The sequence below is a fragment of the Vidua macroura genome, chromosome 10, assembly GCF_024509145.1.
Source record: "Vidua macroura isolate BioBank_ID:100142 chromosome 10, ASM2450914v1, whole genome shotgun sequence".
Classification (NCBI taxonomy): Eukaryota; Metazoa; Chordata; class Aves; order Passeriformes; family Viduidae; genus Vidua; species Vidua macroura.
In genome coordinates, this window is record NC_071580.1 from 22,385,942 (window position 1) to 22,407,916 (window position 21,975).

Consider the following 21,975-nt stretch of genomic DNA (forward strand, 5'->3'; position numbering starts at 1 on the left):
GGGCAGCGGGCGGTTTGGAGTCACTCGGTGGAGGGGACGAGGGCTCTTGTGGCCGTACTTAAGGGATGAGAGAGAGCGAGAAAACCACAGCGCTCATTCCCGGTTCCCTTCCGACAACACCCGTGAAACTCCTGGGCAAAATGAAGAGCAAACTTGGCATAGCTCAGAGTACCCACACTGCACATCAAACCCCAAGAGATAAACTGGCTAAACCCTTGCAAGACTTCAAAATGGAATTTATGCCATTTCTGATTGAGGCTTAAGCAATAAATAAGAGGCATAAAAACGTGAGCTGGAGAAATCTGGTTGAATGTCAGTGGATCTTACTGTCTCCTATAGAAAAGAATCACAGAATGGCTTGGTAGGAAAGGACCTTCAAACTTGTTTTGTTCCACACCCTTGCCATGGGGGAGCAACCTTCTACAGTTTGCTCCTGGCCTTCAGCATTACATAATCTACGTGGTTTGCACAGCACAAGAGCAGCTCTGTAATTATTGCCTTTCTAAGGTTATGGAACAACACCATCCTTTTAAGTCTAGATGGCAGCCCTAAATAGCAACTTATGAAAACTAAGATTACAAAGAATTGGGTGAGAATACCCAGAACAGATCAAGAGGGAGTTCCTAACTTCTCAGCGTTTAAAATAATCCTTCCCTCTCTTCTTCCCCTCACATACCTCACTCTGTGGTAATGCCTTGGATTGCACAAACCCCTTTGCCAAGATATGAAGCAGTTCCCAACCCTACAAAAGTCCACTTCATAATCATCAGAGCTTCTTGTAGAGTCCTTAGGAACCTGGGAGTGTTGGTGCTGTGTTTTATTACCCTGACAACATCAAACAAATACTTGACCAGTTGTGCATGTTCTTCTGTTCCTGAAGCACAAGAAATGCGAGGTGATAGCAGCAGTTTAATTCCCACCTTTTCTGGTCTCACCTCTGCTTTTAATTTCAACACACACAACTACTGTAACTTTCCTAATATCGAAGTTACAATATCATTATATTAGGATTGTATCTTACGATGGAAGTGGTTTCATTTGAACAAGCAAAATCAAGCTAATATGAAAGACTACCATCCAAAGCTGAAATAAACTTGGTTTGCATGTGTTAAAAACACAGAAACAGTGTGAATATGGACATTCTACTTCTCCAACTATAAAAATCAGGAAGTAAGAATTAAATACAGTATTTTAAATCTAAGTTCAGGAAGAACTCAATTCTGAATAAAGGCAAAATTACAGCACTCTAAGTGGAGGAGCAAAAGAATATATTCTCAACAGCTCATGATACTGAAGTTTCCTCCTGAGGAGACTAAAAATGATTTAGCAATTTCTCTAAAATACTAAGGTTAAATGCACAAGTGCATGGGGGATAATCCATATTTCATCCTTAGGACCTCAACTGGGAACTGCATTACTCAGCCTCCACAGCACGGGGTGTTGGCTGGTTCCCAACATGCTCTCTCTTCTCTCCTCAGGCTTCTTCCAAAGCTTCGTTTTCAACTTTACAGCTTGAAGAGTTTCAGTGGTACAAAGCTACACAAACTGCTCACATACAAAACCCTCCAATTCCTTTATTCATGTTACCAGGATGTATGTGGTACGTACAATTAACATTACACCAGCTACAGCACACCTCTGTTGCAAGAGGTACCTCAACACAAGTATCCCAGAGCACCAACACAGACACAGACACTACAATATCACTTTGAAATTATTATTTTTCCCCTCCCCCCGCCCCTTTTTTTTTTTTTTTTTTTTTTTTTTTTAATCTTGACAGCTAGAGCTTCTGAGCTGTTGGAGATTCTTTGTGGCAGATCCCCTAGTGCAGTGGCACTGGTGTAAGAAGGCTGCTTTAGACACTGGAAGGTCAGAATGAGAACTGAATGGGGTAACTGAAAGAGGTGCCATTTCCTCTGCTGGATGCTTGGCTGCTGTCTGGGTCCATAGCTGTACGTCAGCCTCCTGGAGTCCCCTGCACAACTTCCTGCCTTACAGGTGTGTCCATACCTGGCACATCAGGAGTTAAACAGAGGGACTGGAAAGACTCTAAAAAGGGATGAGCCTGAGAGAAATCTTTGTTCATTATGACAAGATCAAGGACAATCCCTTCAGGTCACCAAGATTCACATGTCCATCTGTTCCCTAAACTCATCCTTTTTTATTCTGATGCTCTGCTTAAAAATAAACCCAAACTACAAAAAGGTTCAGCTCTGTTCTGTACACATTCTCCATTTCCAAAGTCATTAGTCTGCATTCAAACCTTCTCCTTTCGCTTCAATTTGGACACTTTCTTGACAGTTCCATTCTTGTTTAGAAGCTTCAAAACACGATCCTTGTGATCCAAGACCTTTAGCATGGAGTCTCGAGCCTCATTGATTTGATCCATCACGAGCTTACACCTCTGCATGTTCCCCTGAAAGGAAACACTTGTCATTAACCACAGAATGCTTGCTCTAAGCAATGCCTTCCCATTTCCCTACCTGTGCCCCTTGTAACTGATGACACAGGAAATGAACCCACATGGGGCTTTTTAGGTCAGCTTTAGGCTTTTACTAACAGCAGTAGGATGCCATGTAACTAAGGGTATGGTTTTGGGTTGAGAGGCCACAGGACCTACCTGTATCAGTTCATTGATTCGATGCAGGTCATCATCTGTTGCTGCCTTTTTCTTAGGAATGAGTCCCTCCTGCAGGGCAGTCAGTCTCTCATACACATCGTGCTCCAGGTTTGTCTAAAAGACATCAGCCCTTCATGAGAAGGGTCACTGCCAAGCTGGCAAACGCTCGCCCATGTTAACAAAGCTACACAGAAACAGTGATAATCCATTCCCCTCTCAGCTGCTCTTGTCAGTGATTCAGAAGATGGAGCCTCTGACAAAATGTGGCATTATCATTCAACGTCCTATTTACAGGATTGCTCCTCTTCTGAAGAAACATGGATCCTACCACAACTGCTTCCCCTACTGCTCACAATACTATTCCAGGAATGCAGAGGTTTTGGGGAGTTTGGTGCTAAAATGCAGAGCACCTACCTCACCCCCAACCTGAAACAGAAGCATCCAGGAATGTGGATCAGTGCTGCCTCCTCAGATCAGCCGCACCATCCCAAACAGACGCTTCTTCAGACCTGTGCATCAGCAGGAGGGAGTTGCCAGTTTTGATCATCTGTACAAAATACATCAGCTCTTATGTCTGGATCAAAACCAACACTCCAAGTTTCCAAGCCACTTATGCCACATTCCTGAGAAAGGGTAAAGCATGTCCCACTCCCTTTGGGCACTACACACCAGCTCCTTTAGGGCATCCCAATGTACTGAGTTTGTATGAACGTCCTCCTCTCTTACACAGCTTCATGTTCCCCCATGTTGCAGGAAGCTCCAAGCCCCATGCACCTACCAGCTGTAGTAGCTGTGCTGCACAGAGATGGACCTTCCACCCTTGTGCACGACAGGACACGCCCTTCTGATTGGCAATCTCTTGCAGCATGGCCTTCTTCTCTTCTGTCACCAGGAAACACAAGAACACAGTACTCAAATTTCAGGAGCTGGCCAGACCTCTCTTCTCAAACATTAATAACCCAAGTTCTGCTCCCCCTACAACCTAATAAATGACAATGAGCAGCATTTTGATTCAGACAGGAATGTGACTTCTCATCTGCTATGTACCTGACTGCTGCTCTCACTACTAGCAGGTTATCTGTACTTTCAGAAAGATTATATCATAACCCATTTTTTTTCTGATTTAAAGAAGGTAGTGCTCAATGTTTCAAACACCTGGCACAAACAAGTAAATGCCCCATCTTGTACTACTTTTACTCTCTCCTAGATCTATTTGCACAGTTGTGAAAACCCAGTCTGCTTAAGAATTCTAAAATACTAGCTGAAAAGTCTGGAAGATGGTATCTGATCTCTGATTTCCTTGTATTATTCCTTTAAAAGCCCATTTGTTACTTGACAAGACTAGTTACACTAAATATAAAATGCCTCTGATTAAGCAAACTCAGTCTGCTTAAAAATTCTAAAATACTAGCTGAAAAGTCTGGAAGACGGTATCTGATCTCCGATTTCCTTGTATTATTCCTTTAAAAGCCCATTTGTTATTTGACAAGACTAGTTACACTAAATATAGAATGTCTCTGATTAAATTGGTGTTAGGTGGCAAATAAGAGCACTCAGCTGCAGCCTATCACCACAGCACCTCACTTTTATGAGGATACCTTTTGTGAGCAAGTTTCTATCACTGCACAAAAGCAGATCCATCAATAACCACACCATGTTTTCATTTACAGAGTTACAGCTGATTCAGTGCAGCCTCCTTCCCTTCCCTCCCCTCCTGGCTCCAGGCACAGACTGACCTTTGACGCGGACGTCGCTGTACCTCTGGAAGTGGTGGTAGGCAGCTTTCCAGGGGTTGCGGTAGTGACGCAGCAGCGTGATCGGCGGCCTGGGACGCACGGGGACGTATCTCACACCCTCCTCGTCTACAGAAGGAACCAGAACTGCATTATCATCCAGGAGTGGAAGCAGGTCGGCATCCACAAGAACTCCAAGAACTGCAGCAGCAGATCAGTAAATGCTGCCTCATACAAAATGGTGTGTTAGAAAATGCATATTTCCTGACATTTTTCCAGCCCTATACAAAAAGTGGTGAGGAACAGATACTTGGATTCTCTATTACTCGTATTTAGGAATTGGGAAGTGACAGAGCACCTTCTCTGAGAAACAAACAGAAGAGAAAATACAGACCCCTGAATTACCTATATACTCCTTTGGAGGAGACTTTCGCTTCTCTGCCTTCATCAGCAAACTTTTGGCAGTGGATTTCTCATCATCAGTGCTGTTTGTTTCCATCATGTCCCCTTCCTCTGTGGAGATGACATGCTGCTGCTTACGGGGTTTCTTCCTCGGTGAGGCACCAGGTGGCAAATCACTTGGAGGCATGGAAAGATTGTTGGCCAGCAGCGCCAAAGATGGAGACACGGTACTTGTTGTCAAAGGAGGGACTGCTAAGAGGAAGGAAAGAGAAGAAACCAAACCATCAGCAGTGGGAAGATAAAGCACTGTTTGAACAGTACCTCCAACAGTAGGTCCTGTTTCAGCAAAGTGTGAGGGCTGTGATGTGCACCAACAGGCCAGATATTAAGCCAGCATTAATTAGGACAAACCTAAAGTCTTTAGTGTCTCATATACATAAAGAATGAGACCAGAGCCAATTGTCCCTCAGTTGCTTCATATTTGAAGCTTATGTTAGTTCTATGTTACAAAAAGGAGTCACGCTAACATCTGTCTGTGTGACTGTAAAAAACCCCTCTGTATGTACACCAGCACAGGTCACTGTCAGAGTAAGCAAATCTCTACTCTCTCATGACTGGAGAGTCAGATGGAATCTGACAGGAGAGTCAGATGGAATCAAAGCACGACTGCAGCACTCTGCTTGCAGGAGTCTGCTTGTACTGCCAAGCCCTCAGCACTGCTCAGCAGGTCACTGCACCAACCAACACACCTGTGCAGCTGGCAGCAGTGTGGCAGGTAGTCTGAGGGAATGCTCTCTGAACTTGGAAGGACAATCAGCCATGACTAAGGCTGCAGCACAAAACTTCTGGGATGGGATCTCTTGACAATTTGGCCACAAATGCCAGGAAGAGACAGAAGAACCCCAAAGAGCTTGATGCTATCTGCCCACGCTCCAGACACATCTGCAGCAAGGAGATGCTTTCTCACAGGACAACACATAGCTTCAAGGAGAGTGAAAAAATCAACAGCTAAACCTGAACTCTGAAACCCATGATCATGGGATGCATTCCTATCACTTTGCCACTACACGGTGCCCAGTAAGATCCATATGGATCTCAATTTACTGACCATGCCATTTGATAGCAACTATGGCCAAGCTGGATAAGTAAGGCAATATAATGAACATTTTGAGAAGTTCTAGAGAAAAATATGCATGAATCACATGAGGGCCCCAGGAAGTCCTACTCTGGCCATGAATTCCTCACATACAAGAAAGGCCACTGGACCTGAACAGTAGGATTTGTAAACTGAATTCAACTGAGCTGTTCCATAGTATGTCGGTCCCACTGCTGAGCATGAGCGTTTTAGGCAAGGAGTTCACACAGACTCTTTGGAGTTAGTGCATTTGGACATGAACAAAGGAGCCACAATAAGAAGTGATTTCATAGGAGATTAGGAAAAAGGAAAAAAAGATCTTTATAAAGCATATGGGAACTCTGGTGCTCTGTGAAAGAGATGTCCTTTCATTTTCAAGATGAAACTGCTGAAAAACCCTCCTAATTCCTCCACTGTCTCAAAACCTAAAAAAGCAACCTGCTGATTCCCAGCCACGTACCAGATACCGGTCGCATGATGTCCATAGGCTCCATTTCCTCTTTGATTTTGATCTCTGGTACCACAGGGCCCAGCACCGCTGACAGGGCCCCGCTCATGGTGGATGGAGGAGCTGGAGCTGCCACGATGGTGGTGGAGGTGGGCGGAGCAGCTGCCACAGCTCCTGGGATGGTGGACAGGGCTGCTGCAGGCTGGGAGGTGGGACTGGCGGCCGCAATGATGGTGGGGATGGCAGAGGGAGGCTGCTGGGAGCTCGGGGGCACCGTGATGGTGGGCTGTTCACCACCTTGGTTACACACAGCCTCCATAGACACAGGCACCGGAGTGGCCATGGACACGTGGATTTCAGGCTTTGGCTTGCCACTGTAGCACAAATAAAAGCAAAGCCAAGTGAAGTGAACTGTATCTCGGGTTGTGAGCACCCAGCATAAAAAGAACGAGCCAAACTGCAGTCAGACTATTCAGTTTTTCCTGCACCCACCTGGTGCAGTATAGTGTTTAACATCAGGAGAAGGCTTAATCTCAGTTATATTTCCTTCTCCTCTCCCTTTCTAATCCTTTATATTGATTACAGATACTACTTTTTTCCATTTGCTCTGACAAACAAATCTCATTACTAATTTCAGATAACTTCAAAATACTTTTAAAAGGATCAAAACAGTTTTACAAGGCAGCCAAGAGGAACTTTTACTCAAAACTGTACTGACCCCATCCTCTGCAGGAGCTCCCACTGTGGCTTACAGTCACAAAACAACAAATTGTAAAGCCACTGAACTCAAGTGAAGCAGGGCAGAAGTTCCATTTACCTTTCCTCAGGATTAATTTTCAAGTACTATAGAAAAAAGTTTTGAGGCCTATCTCCCCTTACACTAGCAGAGGATTTTTTTTGTGAAAGCTCATCACCACAGCTTTTAAAGGTAATTTCCTCAGTTTCACAAACAGCAGAACTTGTCAAGGCTGTTTGAGTTTGTCACAAATTCAAAATAGATTGTTTCCCAAAAGAAAGAAAAACACTCCAACAGCCGAAGAACACACCTCAAACAAAGATAATGGAACTATTATGCTGCAGTTGGCTGTTTCCTAAAGTCTTACCCAGCAGGCCTTGGTGATCCAGACGTGCTTCGCATCGTGCTCTCCACACGTGTGCTGGCCACTTCAGGTGGCTGAGGGGGAATTAAGCTTTTCCGGACTGCCAACCTGAAAAAGACAAGACAGATCTAGAATTTCTACCTCCCTGGTGCAAAGACAAACACCCCTGAGAGCAAAGAAATCGGCTTTCTTACACAAACCAGGACAGGAGTTATGGCTGTAGCACTGCTCTCTGTATTCAGTGTAACCAATTTGCTACACAAAGAGTCTCATTTTACTTTTCAATTTAGGTATTTTATTTTCTTTTAAAATAAAAGATTAGTTGCTCTGGCCTAGTATCACCCAATTTAGGGATTCTCCAAGAATGCCAGCTTTACTTTCATCCTGTCAGTGAGAACACTTTGCTGCAACTGCCAGGCTCCAGCAGTGGACGAAGGGGCCTGGCCATGCTGCTGTTCAGCACTCCTGCTTCAAGACTGAGCAAATCATCTGGAGCTGAACAGTGCTCAGATGGGCATCTGCTCCCTTTAGCAGGACCTGACTGTCAGAGCCTGATTCCAGGACCTCAAGGCCTGAGTATGGATATTAGGATGATAAGGTTAATTAATGCCTTTTAGAGACCAATTAGTCTCCTGTGGGACTGAAAGTCAAATTGCCATCCAAAATAATCAACCCCTCAAATGGAAACAGTCTTTAGTGATGTACCTGACTCTTTAACTTCACTTTCAGTTTTACAGCCAGCAGCTTCTCTGCCTTAAAAAAGGTTTCCACCCACATAAAAAGTATGCAATTTTAATCTCACAGGACACATTAGTGCCACATGTTTTTAGTTGCTATGAAATGCATGGGAGGAAATGCATTGTTAATTCTAAAGCTGTCTCTTGCCTCTTTATTAAAGCATTTAAAAATAGACAGGCAACATAAAATATTTTAAGAGTTTAAGTTACTCCCTCTCTTTTTCCTAATCAGATTTCACAGCAGGGTACTAATCCTATCCATTCCACTCATCCACATATTCTTCCAAGAAAAGCACTGAAGAAAAAGCACCCAATTCTAATTTTAGTAGCCTATGAACTCTTTCTTCTTATCACACTAAGCAAGAAAGCCTCAAATCCATTTCCTCTCAAAAGGTCACTTTCAAGACCTAGGAGACAAACTGTTCTTCTCATTTTATTACTGACACTACAGAAAACTATATCCTGCCCTGGGGGAGGAAAATAACTGTTTCACTGATCAGCAGGTTACTTGCAACCATTACTGACTGAATAATCTGCTAGAGTATTCCTTATCTCCACTGAAATGATTCCATTTGGCTGGGCTGGACTGCACGGAAGTGCCAGCCACGTGTCACCTTCAGTTCCACTCACCCATCCGTGGCTGGTTTCTTGCGAAGGATGCTCGGGCGTGGGGAGGAGCCCTGGGCTGGAGCACTGGCACTGGCACTCTGGTTGTGGGTTTGCACAACTGTAGTTGCTGCAGATGCAGTGTTGAATGTGTTGCTAATAGGATTGGCTACAATGGTAGCTCCATCTGCCAAGACTACTGCTGGGAAGGATGGACATGGACACAGCAGAGACAAAAACAGACAGAGAGTGGAAAGCAGCAGTTACTTAAGGGAATGTGATGACAAAGCAGGTGTCTGCAGAGCAAATGTTGTCCATTCTCTGAGCCCCTCAGTCTCTAACTGCAGTGCTTTCAGACTCCTTTATAAGCAGGGGCATTGCCACGAGCAATCTGATCACTGAACCTTCTGCAGGGAAGACAGAAACTACTTCCTACCTAACAACCACTTCTAGGGAAATAATCTTTTCCAGAAGACAAGGAAAAGGCAGAAATCACTAGGGAGATCACCAACACAACTGGGTCAACAGGGCAACACTTCTGGTAGAGCCCATGTGGCAACACATGCCAGCTGTATGTAAGTGACATCAGCTGTGTTTGCATTCTGACCTTTTGCCAGAGCCTGTTTGGCCAAGTGAGGGATGCAGAGCATGTGGACAGCCAGGAAGTCACTGTGCAGTGCCTGCCAGCTATGCAACAACATATTCTCTTGGATGCCATATCCCAATCCTCCAGGAAGTTCTTGGGGCTTCATCAGACCAATCACTTATAATGAAAGGTGGTTTCTGTCACAGCTCAAGATCAGGTTACCAACAGCAGAAGGTACCTGGCTGTACTCTAATTGCTCCTGGGATCTGATGCACAGCTGGAGAACATCACTTACTTGTAAATTACTTCTCCTACAAGGCCTTACTGAAGGCATTTGTTTAAGCTCAGGCATTACCAGTCTTTTCCACAGAAGGAACCCATCCAAGGCTACTCACAGGCTCCACCTAGCATGCTTTAAAAAGTGCCAGCTCAGAAACAGCCAACAAGTATTTGCTGGGAGAATATGTGCATGGATGTATTCAGTGTCCACAGAGACTGCAACAACACCATCAGTCAGAGCCGAATGTGCAGGACAGCAGCTCAGCTGCTCTGTCTCACTCTGTGAAGCGAGGGCTTGGCTGGTTGCTCTTACCTGAGGTCTTGGTGTCGCCCGGTGGCTGCTGGGCACCGATGGGTGCTGGCTGCAGCCCCTGCGCGCCCATGGGTGCAGCAGGGTGCAGTCCTTGGGTCCCGATGGGCGCTGGCTGGATGCCCTGGGCACCGATGGGGGCAGGCTGGATGCCCTGGGCACTGATGGGGGCGGGCTGGATGCCCTGGATGTGCCGGGCGTGAGATGCATCCACTGTCATCAGCTGCATGGGGTTCAGGTGCACGGTGGAGGCCACTCCCACGCCGGTCTGAGCTGTGATGGCCGAGTTGGGCGCCTGGGCTGAAACTGGGAGCAGCACAGACACCTCACCAGCAGGTCACCTCAGTCCCCCCTACCACCTCTTGCTCAAATACTAACTTTCCACAGACATTTTTTCTGCTTTGAAAAATTAATTTGCCAGTCTGCTTGTTGCAGTAGTAAATATGAGAGTAGAGATGACTGTCTGCCAGAGGAATTAATTACTGTTGATTTTAATTCCATTTTATTTCTAATTGCAGCAAGAGAGAAAAGAGCACTTTAACTCTGCTTTTAGGTGGGCTCAAATTACAGTCTCAGAATGCTGTGCTCTATTTTTGCTCACTATCGTATTTTACAGTGCTTATAAGTACCAACACTTGGCATTTTTCCTGCTTAGAAAACAGATTAAAAGTAACCAGAAACCTAAGTAATTTCTTATGCTCTGAAGTTGACTCAACTCTGAAGTTGAACACAACCTCATCTGGCCTCAGAACAGGCCAGATATAACAGGGATCCAGTTACAGGCTGGATCCCACAACTCAAATGAACATAATTATCTTTTAGTTGCAGAACAATGTTCCCAACAATACACTTGCTCTAGGTAGCTCAATCATTTAAATAAATTCACAGCTCTAAACTACTGATTCCACTTTTCAGATCCACTATACATTCTCTCATGCAGCACTTAAATAATACTTTTGGGCCACTTGCAGACCCTGGATCTCCAGATTTCCAGGCTCTGCAGAGCTGCACCAGGATTTTCTGCAGCCACACACAGAATGCAAGTGTGAACTTGCCAACAATGGCCTTGCTTGCTAACAATGCAGAACAAGCTGGTTTTATCATTGTCACAGGATTTCCATCAAGTTCTTGTGCTGAAAAGACACTCTAAAAACAGGCGTCAAAAACTGAAACCAGGTCCCTGAAAATGGCTCTGTAGAAAGTGTGGCACATTTATTCTCTTAGTCAAAACACTGCTGCTGCAAAACTTTCTATCCAACAAAATCCTTTTAGAATACTAAGTAAAACACAACCAGCATTTGGAAAACCAAAGCCAACATTCTTCCTCCAAAATTCTGCATTAACTCTCCTTAGCTCAGTGATCTTTTAAAGAGTCTCTTCTGTATGTCCTCTGTACCCTCACCCAGCTGTGCTCAGCACAGGTACCTTCCTCCTCATACCCTGAATGCTCTAAGTTGCCACCACCAGCTGCCATAATTAATACCTTCCATGGATTCTTCAAGTCAATTTAACAAGTTAATTAAGTAAAATATCTGTGTCAATAAGCTCCTGATGAAGAACATAAATCTGTATTTATACGAATGACTGTTAGCCTACTACCACCCCAGTATGCCTCCAGAACTGGAACCCTTGACTGTGAGCAATTCTGTTCTGTCAGGGAAGGTTTAGATTAGATATTAGGAAAAAATTCTTCCCATATAGGGTTGTTAAGCCCTGGTACAGGCTGCTCAGAGAAGTGGTGGAGTCCCCATCCCTGGCAGTGGATTTAAAAATGTGTCACTTGGGAAAATGGTTTAGTGGTGGCTTTAGGACTGCTGGATTAATGGTTAGATTTGATGATCTTAAAGGTCTTTCTTAACCTTTTCTTTAGAACCCTATGATTCCACACTTTCCCATTCAAGAAATGGGCTTTGCCACCTCCCAGTCCTTCTAAACCTCCTCTGTACTGCTCACGGGTATCATGTTGCCAGCAGACACAGATATTCCATGAAAATCCACATTGTGCATGTTCTTGCAGTCTGGATAGTGGAAATTACTACATTATAGAGAACAGCCCTATACAATCTGGTAAGGTAAAAGTGTTCCAAATTTTGTCACAGAATGACATAAGTTTGAGTTGTGCATCATTTTTTTGACTGCAAATTACTGCGATTGTACAAATACATTAATTTCTCAACAGAACACTAATGCAAGTGTCCAATGCAAATCAGTTTTTCCCTTTTTGGTTCAAGTTTCTCTCTCAAACTGTACGTTCATGTGAAAAGATATTAATAGAGCTTATCAGAACACCAGGGAATGAAGATGCACCGAAGAGTTGGCTTGGTTTGGAGGAGCCAAACTCTTTTGATTTGTAGACTCAAAACTTTTATAGACACAGAGCCCCTGGGATATCAAATATGAAACTCCTGAAAAAACTGTTATTAGCTGGATTTAGTAGGCTCTGAAATAGTTCAGCAGCCCTTGTCCACGAGTTTTCCCCTCTGTCAACGAATCATCAGAGATTTTTTGTGACTAATTGTCAGAGTCAAACCGAGGCTGCCTGCCCCAAGCTGGGCTTACCTGGGTACTGGCGGATGGTGGACACGGAGCTGGTGATGGGGGTGTAGGTGTGGGCAGTCAGAGGGTAGGCAGAGGGGGGGTAGGTAGGTAAGAAATACTGGAACTGGACAGGCACCGACTGCCTACAGGCATCAAAGAGAGCAAGTGTTACAGAGAATTCAACAGGTAACCTCCAACCCCTGCCCTTCAGCACTCCCTGTGCTTTCCAATCTCATCTATCATAAGCTACCAATTACCTCAACTATCATAATTGATTGAGAACGACCAAATCTCATCCCTCCCCCGGGTTTTTACAACGTTATTTCCACCGCAGCGGAATGCAGAAAAGCAGCAGGGCACTCACACCCTACTCACACACTGTCTCATTGGTAGGGCTGTTAGTTCTGCCCACCTGTTGTCATTTCTGGTTTCCATGGCTACTGGGTTTGGAGATGCCCGGTGGCTGGACAGAGGTATGAGGTTACTCCTCTCTGCTGTGTAGTCAGACTGGATCCGGGGAGAAGTGTGGGTGATTTGCTGGGGAACCACTTTAGCTGCATAAAGACAAACATTTCATCAATTGACAGTCAAAGGAAAGGCTAGTAAACACTGCAAAGCAAGATCAATAACCTTGTCAAACAAAACAACCAACACTACTCCCTTCCCTCTCAACCCAAAACAACCCACCCCGTCCATAAATGATTTCCAACCCACAATAGGCCAAAAAAAAAGGAGAACAAAATATTTCTCCTCAATTTATATCCGAATGGATGGATATTCTAAATACATATATAAATTACACTTGCTAACAAAGTTACTTCAGGGCTCAGATTAAGTCAATTTTTTTAGGATCAGCCCAAACCATTCTGATGTCAAGAACAAGTTATCTCAGTTTTGAAAGCAGAGATCAAGGGAAATGGGACCAAGGCAGACAGGGTCTGCTGGACAGAGGCCTTGAAAAGGAAGAGAACACCTACAAGAACTTTACACCAAACACTGATGTACGAGATACAATTTCACTCCTCGGATATTTATGGTTGGAGAAGATATTACAAGATTTCAAAAGAACAAGGAGGTCAGCCGGAAAACAGATGAACAAAAGGAAATTTATACAGTCCTGTAGGAAACATCTCAGGCACATTCTGCATCCAGGCAAATTAAGTTCCCACCCTTAAGTCTTTGTGTTTTACATTCAAGTGAACACACTAATCAAATCCAGCTAAGCTACACCTAATACCTCAAGAAGCACATGAAGTAACTTACAAAATCAACTATGTAAACCAGTCTATCACCAAGCAGTTAAAACTTTTAGAGTATCCAATGCAGGCTTTGAAATGCCAAAAGGCCCAAGTTTGTCTAAAAATTCAACAGAGAAAGTAAATGAGCCATTTTATTACCTGCTCCTCCTAGAACATCTATTTCTTCCTGATATTAAAAAAATAGAATAGTAGACCTGTTAATTGGTTTCTCCCAGTTTGAATTGATTTTCTTTCCCTCCTTAATTTGCTAGCATGCACAAACACTTCCAGCATACAGAGAAAAATTGAAGCATGAGTTGCATACTTTTCTGAGAACTCAAATCACTCACCAACTGGGATGTTCGAGGTTGTGACAGCTGTAGCATGGGAAGAATGTGAGGGCATTGTCATGGTAACAATGGTGCTTGTAGGCGCTTGGGTGTGAGATACAGAACCTGAAGGAAAAAACCAAACTTAATAGGAGATCTTTCTTTGGTGCCCTACCATGCCAGTGTATCCATATCCTAAAGAGGGCAAAACCCCCAAACCTGAAAAACTCAGGAATTTCAATCCTGAGCCTGCTCGTGAACCTCCAAATGCAGTCTTTACCATGAAAAAAGATTTGCTCAGAAATGATTGGGTTCTAACTTCAAAGAAGAAAGCCAACAAAAAGCAACAAACCCCACCCCTCATGATGCTCCCACAGCAGCATTATGAATACTCACCAGCTGTGGTCGCTGAAGCAATGGTATTTGTTGCCAAAATAGGTGCCACAGTTGCTGCTGCCACTGGAGTACCAGTACTGAAAATGGTTTTCTATGAAAAAAAATTCTTAAAGTTAGAAAACTACTACATTTAACATCTATATTTAGTATGGAATCACCTTGCATTGACTGTGCAGAACACTAATTTCTAATTCATACTAACTCTTCTCCAAAATGTAATCTTAGCCTGCAAGCTATAACCAAATCAAAGAGCAGCAGGAGGGTTTTTGCTGCCTGCAGTTTACCTGGGCCATGGTGTGGAGCTGTGGTTTCTGGGTGCCTATGGCAGGGTGCGAGGGCAGCGTGATGCGCGTGGCCGTGTCCCGCGGCTGCGCCGGCCGCTGGATGCTGATGGCTGCAGAAGGGGGGTGCTGCTGGATGGACAGCGTGGGGCGGCTGCAGAGCAAGAAAAGCAATCATCAACACAACCTTCAGGAGACTGAGTATGGAAGAGACATCACAGGCACACACATCAGGCCTCAGTCTCCTCCCCAGTGACAGCAGCGCTGCTTGTCAATCACGTGGCAAAGCAACATAAGGCATCTGAGCTACACTGTTCTGTCCTCATCTGCCCTATTACCCAGCCAGGAGGGCAGTCTTAGCATAACTCTTATCAGCTGAACTTCATTTCAGCATTCATGTATCACTTTTCCCTGTGCCTTTGTAAAAAATATAGGCCAAATACCCACAAGTTCCTGCAACACAAACTCTGCTATCTGGGGAGCAGGACTCCAAAAGTGATTCATTAAGGTCTTTCCTTCTCATAACACAGAGCAGCAGTCCATGCTTGTACCCATTTTTATTCACAGAACTGCAAGGATTTGCACTGTTCAAGCACTACTATTTTGGTTTTATGTCATCCCGTAAGTAGAGGATTATCAGCTCTGGCTGATTAACATTTCCCCTTGTTGCAATTTCTGTCAAAGAAAGAGTTTCTGCAGGTTTTACCTGAGGGTTGACTCTGTGGCATGTGCTGCTGTTGTGGTTATAACAGGGGACTGAGCTCTCGTGGCCGAGACAGTTGCCACCACTGCAGGAGGAATAGTGCTTGAAGTTGTCACAGGAGGACGAGACTATTAAAAAACAAAAAAGTGTCAAAGAGAGAACATTCAGAAAGGAAATTCCGCTGTTTAGAGAATAACTAGGAATTCCTTGATTAAAACTAGCTTCCCTACACCTCGTCACTAAGTTTTGGCATTTTGAGACATTTCCAGTCTTCCTGAATTGATCTGCAAGCTCCTAAGCAGAACTGTCCTGGTTTTCAACATACATACAGCACAGGAACCAGTAAGCAACAAAGTTAACAAGACTGGATCCCTTGAAGGTCTTTAGGAAAAACCTCAAAGGTCAGTTCCCTACAGAATGAAAAGAAATTCCAGTACACATGTGGTTAGAGGTGATTGGGATCCTAACTGAAAGCACAGTGGGACGATGTTTAACCCTCTATCCTAGGGCTGAACACTAGCATTGCTGTAGGGAGACAAGATCTACCATCTTCTCCTGATACATGTACAAAAGCCAAGATATACAGAAGCATATTATGGTGAGATTTCAAAAATTCTTCATCAATTCATGTACTGAACAATAAATCAACACCAGCACATTGTACCGGACTTTTCAGACTTTAAAACTTTCAGCATGTCTGAATGAAATTGTCTTCCCAGTTTCTAAGCACTTTGGAGACAGATTAAAACCCACCAAGTCTATGAAGGAAATACAGAAAATAGGCCTGGAAGAGAGCTGACAGTAGCTGCAGCCCAGTGCACAGGCAATTAGAGGTTATACATTAGAGCTGAGTGCCAGGAAGCGTTTGGAGCAGGGCTCAGTGATGTGCAGAGCTGCCTGGCTGCTACCTGCCTGGATTGGCTGGTGGATGATGTGCTGAACTGCTGGCTGGGCTGCAGCTGCATTTGGCAACTGGGAGGCTGGTCTCAGGACTGTGGTTACTTTAGAACTGGACATCACTGCAGCAGCTGCTGCACCTGGGGAAGAAACCAAGCGTGTTAAAATTCAGCTCCATCACAACCACAAACAGACCCTGACATCAGCTGGTATTTCAGTTCTAATGCATTTCATATTCAGGGCAGTTCATGTGATGTTGGTGGAAAAAGAAGGCTTTCAACAAATATACATAAGGTTTACAAAAGCATGTGTGGGGGGGTAAAGTATTATTTTAAATTAATTTGCTTTACAGGTATTTTTTATTCCCCTGTAATAGCTTTGTATTGCAAAACCCATATTTTCTTATTCCAAGCTATGGAAGTTAGTAGAAATAATTCAGTTTGATTACTGGGCCAATGTGTAAAAAAGTCACCTGATACCAGCAACGATCTCACTGCAGCTGATGAAGTTCAGAAGAAAAATACACTTGCAAAAGAAGGAAACCAAAAGAACAAGGAACCACAAAACCAAAACAAACAGCTACACCTCCCCCTAAAAATACAAGGTCAGAACTCCATACCATTTAAACCTGCAATTGATTAATTTGTCTCCTGTCTGATGACTCCTGATCATAATAAATCACAGTAGCAGACAAATAATCTTGCAATCAGATGATGGACTGGACTGCATACCTTCTGTACATGTCCTCCATTGAAATTACCTCAAAAGTTAATATTCAAACCCAGAGAAAAAGAGCAGGGAAAAAAAGAAAATGTGTACTGAGGGTCCAAGTCTGTGGCAACTGTTCCCTCAGAATCAGGTGAACAACACTACTGCAGCTACAGATAAACCTCCACAGTCCTTCCACCTGCTCTAGTTAAAGAAGATTATGTTTTTGCTCACATCAATTTATTTTTCTTGAGTGAGTCAGCAAATAACATTGAGCATAAAAGGAAGTAAAACTGACAAATGGTACTTGGAATTCAGATCAATTTAAAGCAGAACTGCAAATCTAACCCATAAGACTTTGAAAGCAAAGCTGCAGTCAGAAATCTGACAGGCTGTACTGAGCACAGGGCTGCTTTAAGGGGCTGATTTCCTGTTTGCAAGCTGTAGCATCCAAAATGCTGGGAAACAAGAGCCTGTAGTTATCACCAGCATTTAACTCACAGGTAAATGCAAATGCACACAATATGATGTGTTAGCATGCATAACAATGCATGAGTGGTCCCGTGGCAGGGGGATTCAAGAATGTTGCTCACAACTGCCCACGTGCCCCTGCCATAGGTGAGCAGTACTTGCTACCCAGACTGTACATGACATTTTGCAGGGCAGGTGAGTCTCTAAGTGGATATTTTTTCTTGAAAGTGATGATTGTTTTAGCAGCAAAGAATTAGAATAACAGATGTGGTGACATCTGCCAGCATTTTAAACACTGTCACATGGTCCTGCCCTAAATGGCTGAACATAATTCTTAAAAGGCCACCAGCCACTCACTCATGCCAGAAGTTTTAAGATCTGAAGAAATAGCTGCGTTAGCAGTGAGGGGAGTTTCAGAGGTGTGGGCAGCTGAGAGCCTGTGAAGAGAAGGCAGAGACAGCACAGCTGGGTCTTTACCTCGGGGCAGATGAGAAGCTCCAATGTGCAGTGGAGGCCCAGGAGCACTACTCCTGATGATGGACATCTGCACGTTGGTGGCCATGATATGATGCAAGTTACTGGGATGGCCCTGCAGAGTTCAAGAACAAAACAAGTCAGCTGCGTTTACAAAAATCACAGAATCACCATATCTCAGCCTCAGAGACAGAAAAGAGATCTTGGAGAAATACTTGGTGTGCCAAGGCTGCATGCGTTAAAAGCTGAATGGAGAAAGAGGCAGGTGTTTGTACAGGCTAAAGTTACAGAGCCTGCTGCCACTGGAAGATGCAGACACTTCTCTGTTTCACTGCTCTGTTTTGATGGTTGGTACTTGGGTGACAGTCACCCAGCAGCCACCCACAAACAACCACAGAGTTGTCCCTTCTAGCACTGGTGATATTAAGGCATAGTTTCATGCCTCTCGAATAAAGTTAAGAGAATGGTGGAAACCTGGCAAATGCTGGAACAAATTATATTTTTTTTATAATTTTAGACTTCCTGGGGATATTAATATAGAATAAATCCACTGAAATTGCTGCACATCCTTAGCCAGACTAACTCAAGTCCACCTAAAGGCCCTTTACATCAAAACCCTGAGAAGTTTAGTAATGAGTGTTCTGACAAACTATTTTCAAACCAACAGGGCTGGCTCTGCAGTCAAGTTAGGGAAAAAAAAAATCAAAACCATTATCTACACAGACTCTCTCAAATTTTGTCACTCCTAGTTCAGTAAGAACCCAGTGCAAACCCACTAACTGTTCACAAGTCTCTTCTGATCTCCTCCCAGGGAAGCTGAAGAACACTGCAATAATGAATCCCAGCAGTTTCTCTACAGTAGAAATTCTCCAAGTGACACTGACGCAGCAGGAGCTTTTAAGGAAAGACCCAGCTTTTGGGTATGGCTCTGCCATCACAGCCTGGCTGTGCTATCTCATTTGGATGATCCCAACAAATCAGCAGCTTTGTAAAGAGACAGTGATAACCAAGCCTGAAATTTAATGGTCCAAGCAGAACTGATCCAACAACCAGCAGCACTGAATAGGGAAACCTGCTCTATTTACATTCCCTCCTGCTGCAAAAGCCCACCTCAGTTGTACTTGTATTGATCTGACCATGCAGTGAGATGGAACAGAAAAGCCACCAACCACACCTGTTGCCCACTGATAGTTGCCACAGGGATTGTTGGAGCCTGTGGTATGCTGCTCTCCATGGTCACAGTCACTTGCCCAGGGACCTTTGTGGGAGCTGAGAGAGTGGAGGGTGGAGCAGGAGCAATGGGCCGGCTGGGCATGGTGGGCTTCATGGGAGGCTGCAAGAAATGGAAAAACAGAAACATTGGCAACTTCAAATAAGAGCTCAGTGTTGAAGCAGCAATCGTAACATGCAAGCATAGCTAAATGTTTGGAGAGGAAAGATACTGAACATTTGGTTATTCCAAATAAAGAAAGGGCATATTTGGGAATATGCAGGTTCTGGCATGAGTCATCAATGGAATCTGTCAGGGCTATGGTATTGCCCTACAGACACTGGATATTAACAACTTTATACCCTGAAGACAAAATGGAAGACTTCAGAAACTGATTGAAATCACTGCTCTCCTCAAAGATAAACAAAATACACTCCCTTCAAAAATAATGCTGAAATACTAGCAAGTCCTCAGTGTATCATCTGGCTCAGCCAAACCCACAAGGCACTGCACAGTTAGCAGAAGCATGCAAGGAAAGATTTAGAATCAAAAGCAGGGAAGGTTTTGGTGTAATTTACTTTTTCCCCAACACCGACTCATACAGATTATATTTTTTCCCCCAATGAATCCTCTTATTACCTTCATAAGTCCATCTGAAAAAGAAAGTGGCACAGCTGGAGTCAAATGTGCTGGTGGTGCTGTCACTGTCACTGGGGCACCAGACTGGACAGGGTGGTGCTGTGCCAACATCTGGACCTGTGGGTAGGGCCGGACCACCACGGGCTCCTGCTTCTCCTCCCGAGGCTGGATGGAGCCACTGGGGCCCATGTGCTCCCTGGGAGCAACTTCTGGCTCTCGACTGGATTCGTCACTCACTAGGGAAAAACAGAGAAAAAGGTAAGAATTGTCACAAAGTTCGCTTTGGTCACCCACTAGGTCAGAGATGAGACATCGGAAATATGGGAATTTAAGAAGTTCACTCTTACAATTAAACATATTCCAGTGATGGAAAAACTGGGAACACTGGTACTGCTTCTGTCTGTTCCCCTCAGAACTGATGGGTTGGGCAATGTTGGGGAACCTGGGGTCAACTCTGAGAAGTCCAACTAAACACCTTCTTTAAACCCAGATTGAGTAACTTTTCTTTCAAGTGAAAAGTATTTAATTATCTAAGTAACTGCCATTAAGTCACAACAGCATGAAAAACTGTATATTTAATGCAATACGTATCTGAATATCGAGCTGAAAACAAGTATAAAACCTCCTGAAAATGAAACTGCTCCCCCAGTCACTTCTTGAAACCTGTCACAGTGGCAGGGACAGCAGGAGTCGGGATCACAGTTCCCACCCCATTTCCAGCTCCATGAGATGCTCCCATGTCTGCTCGTCACTTCTGCTAAGAACACAGAGGACCGAGAGAGCGGGACAAGCACCTGCGCACCGACACTGGGCAGGGATGCCAAGGCGCATCCCGGTTCTGCCGGCGCTGTTCCGAGCCGGCAGCCGCTCTGCTGCCCACGGTGCTCTCCGCAGGCGGAACCGCGGCAGCTTCCAGCCGCCGCGCCATGGACGGGGCGGGGTGCCCGGGATCGCTCCCCGCCCCCGGAGCCGACAGACGCGGGGCCGGGATCGCGCTTACCTGTGGCGGCGGGGGCGATAATCCCGGTCGAGCCGCTGGTGGAGATGGGCGGCGGCGCTGGTCCCAGGGCGGCGGGAGGCGCGCCCGAACGGGGGAACTGCTGCGAGCTCATGTCACCTGCGGGTGAGCAGCGCGGCCGTTATGTCCTGTCCTGTCCTGTCCTGTCCCGGCCCGGCCCGGTCCGGCCCGGCCGTGCCCGACCTCCCTCCGTCCCTCCCGCTCTCCGGGCGCGGCCCCGCGGCCCCACCCACCCCGGCGCGCCCGCGCGGGCAGGTTCGCGCGGCGCCCGGCCAATGGCGGCGGGGCGGCGCCGGCCAATCAGCGCCCGCCCTGCGCGCCCCGCCCCTCCGCGATGGGCCGCAGGGCCCGGATGTGCCCGGCAGCGCGACGGCCCCGCCGCCTCGGGCCAGGCCGCGCCGCTCTGCCCTGCTGCCGTCCCTTCGCGATACCCCCTCCGCGGCGCTTCCGCCGGCCGGAGGCTCGCTAGCCCCTCTGTCGCCGTCGCGCTCTGAAGCGGCGGCCGCCGCCCGCTATCCGCAGCCTTTCCGCGGAGCCACCCCCCGACCCGCAGATCTGGGCGATGCCGTGCGCCGGCCGCGGCAGTACCTGTGCCCGGGGCGGTGCCGTGCGCCGGTCCCTGAGGCCGGTCGCCCCGCGTCGCCGCCGCTGCCGAGCGCCGCTTCCGCCGCTGCAGCTGCCCGCACCTGATTGGCCCCGGCCGGCCCCGCCTACCGCGGGCTGCCGCGTTTCATTGGCTGCCGAGCCCGCCCCGCGGGGCCGCTGGGAGATGTAGTCCGTGCTGGGGTTGTGGAGGGCACAGATCTCGCGAGGCGCGGGAGGGGCGGTGCTGCTTCCGAGCGCGCCATTGGCCGCGCGCCGCGAGGTCTCCGGGGAGACGCGGGGTGGGCGGGACAGGCCGCGGTTACCGCCGGGCCGCGCCCGCCAGCGCGGGGCCGCCGCCCCCACGGACCCAACACCGCCCCCACAGACCCACCACAGACCCGCCACCGTCCCCACGGATCCGCTCCAGCCGCCACCCCGAGCTCCGCACCCCGTTGCTGCTTTCCACACCCGGCCAAACCACCCCTCCCCTCAAAGTCCCCCACACCCAGTCTGCGAAATGACAAGAGGACAC

At 46.2% G+C, this 21,975-nt stretch overlaps 1 protein-coding gene across 5 annotated transcripts; it reads right to left on the bottom strand.

Moving 5' to 3' along the window:
• Window positions 1-1,554: 1,554 nt before the first annotated feature.
• SAP130 (Sin3A associated protein 130) lies at window positions 1,555-21,547 on the bottom strand. 5 transcript variants are annotated; one of them, XM_053986002.1, is made up of 21 exons: window positions 21,447-21,547; window positions 20,841-20,957; window positions 19,841-20,076; window positions 19,166-19,324; window positions 17,995-18,106; window positions 16,354-16,478; window positions 15,445-15,569; window positions 14,742-14,892; window positions 14,458-14,548; window positions 14,083-14,187; window positions 12,907-13,048; window positions 12,516-12,637; window positions 9,960-10,262; window positions 8,806-8,980; window positions 7,442-7,546; window positions 6,351-6,712; window positions 4,759-5,004; window positions 4,357-4,482; window positions 3,399-3,502; window positions 2,621-2,734; window positions 1,555-2,416 (listed from the first exon to the last, which is right to left on the bottom strand). In XM_053986002.1, the coding sequence occupies exons 2-21, from the start codon at window positions 20,950-20,952 to the stop codon at window positions 2,258-2,260; spliced, it is 3,174 nt and encodes a 1,057-aa protein (XP_053841977.1). In that variant the 5' UTR covers window positions 20,953-20,957; window positions 21,447-21,547; the 3' UTR covers window positions 1,555-2,257. The 5 variants fall into 5 exon arrangements, with proteins under 5 accessions (XP_053841977.1, XP_053841974.1, XP_053841975.1 ...); XM_053985999.1 differs by having other exon boundaries at window positions 4,759-5,007; XM_053986000.1 differs by having other exon boundaries at window positions 8,806-8,983.
• Window positions 21,548-21,975: the final 428 nt, after the last annotated feature.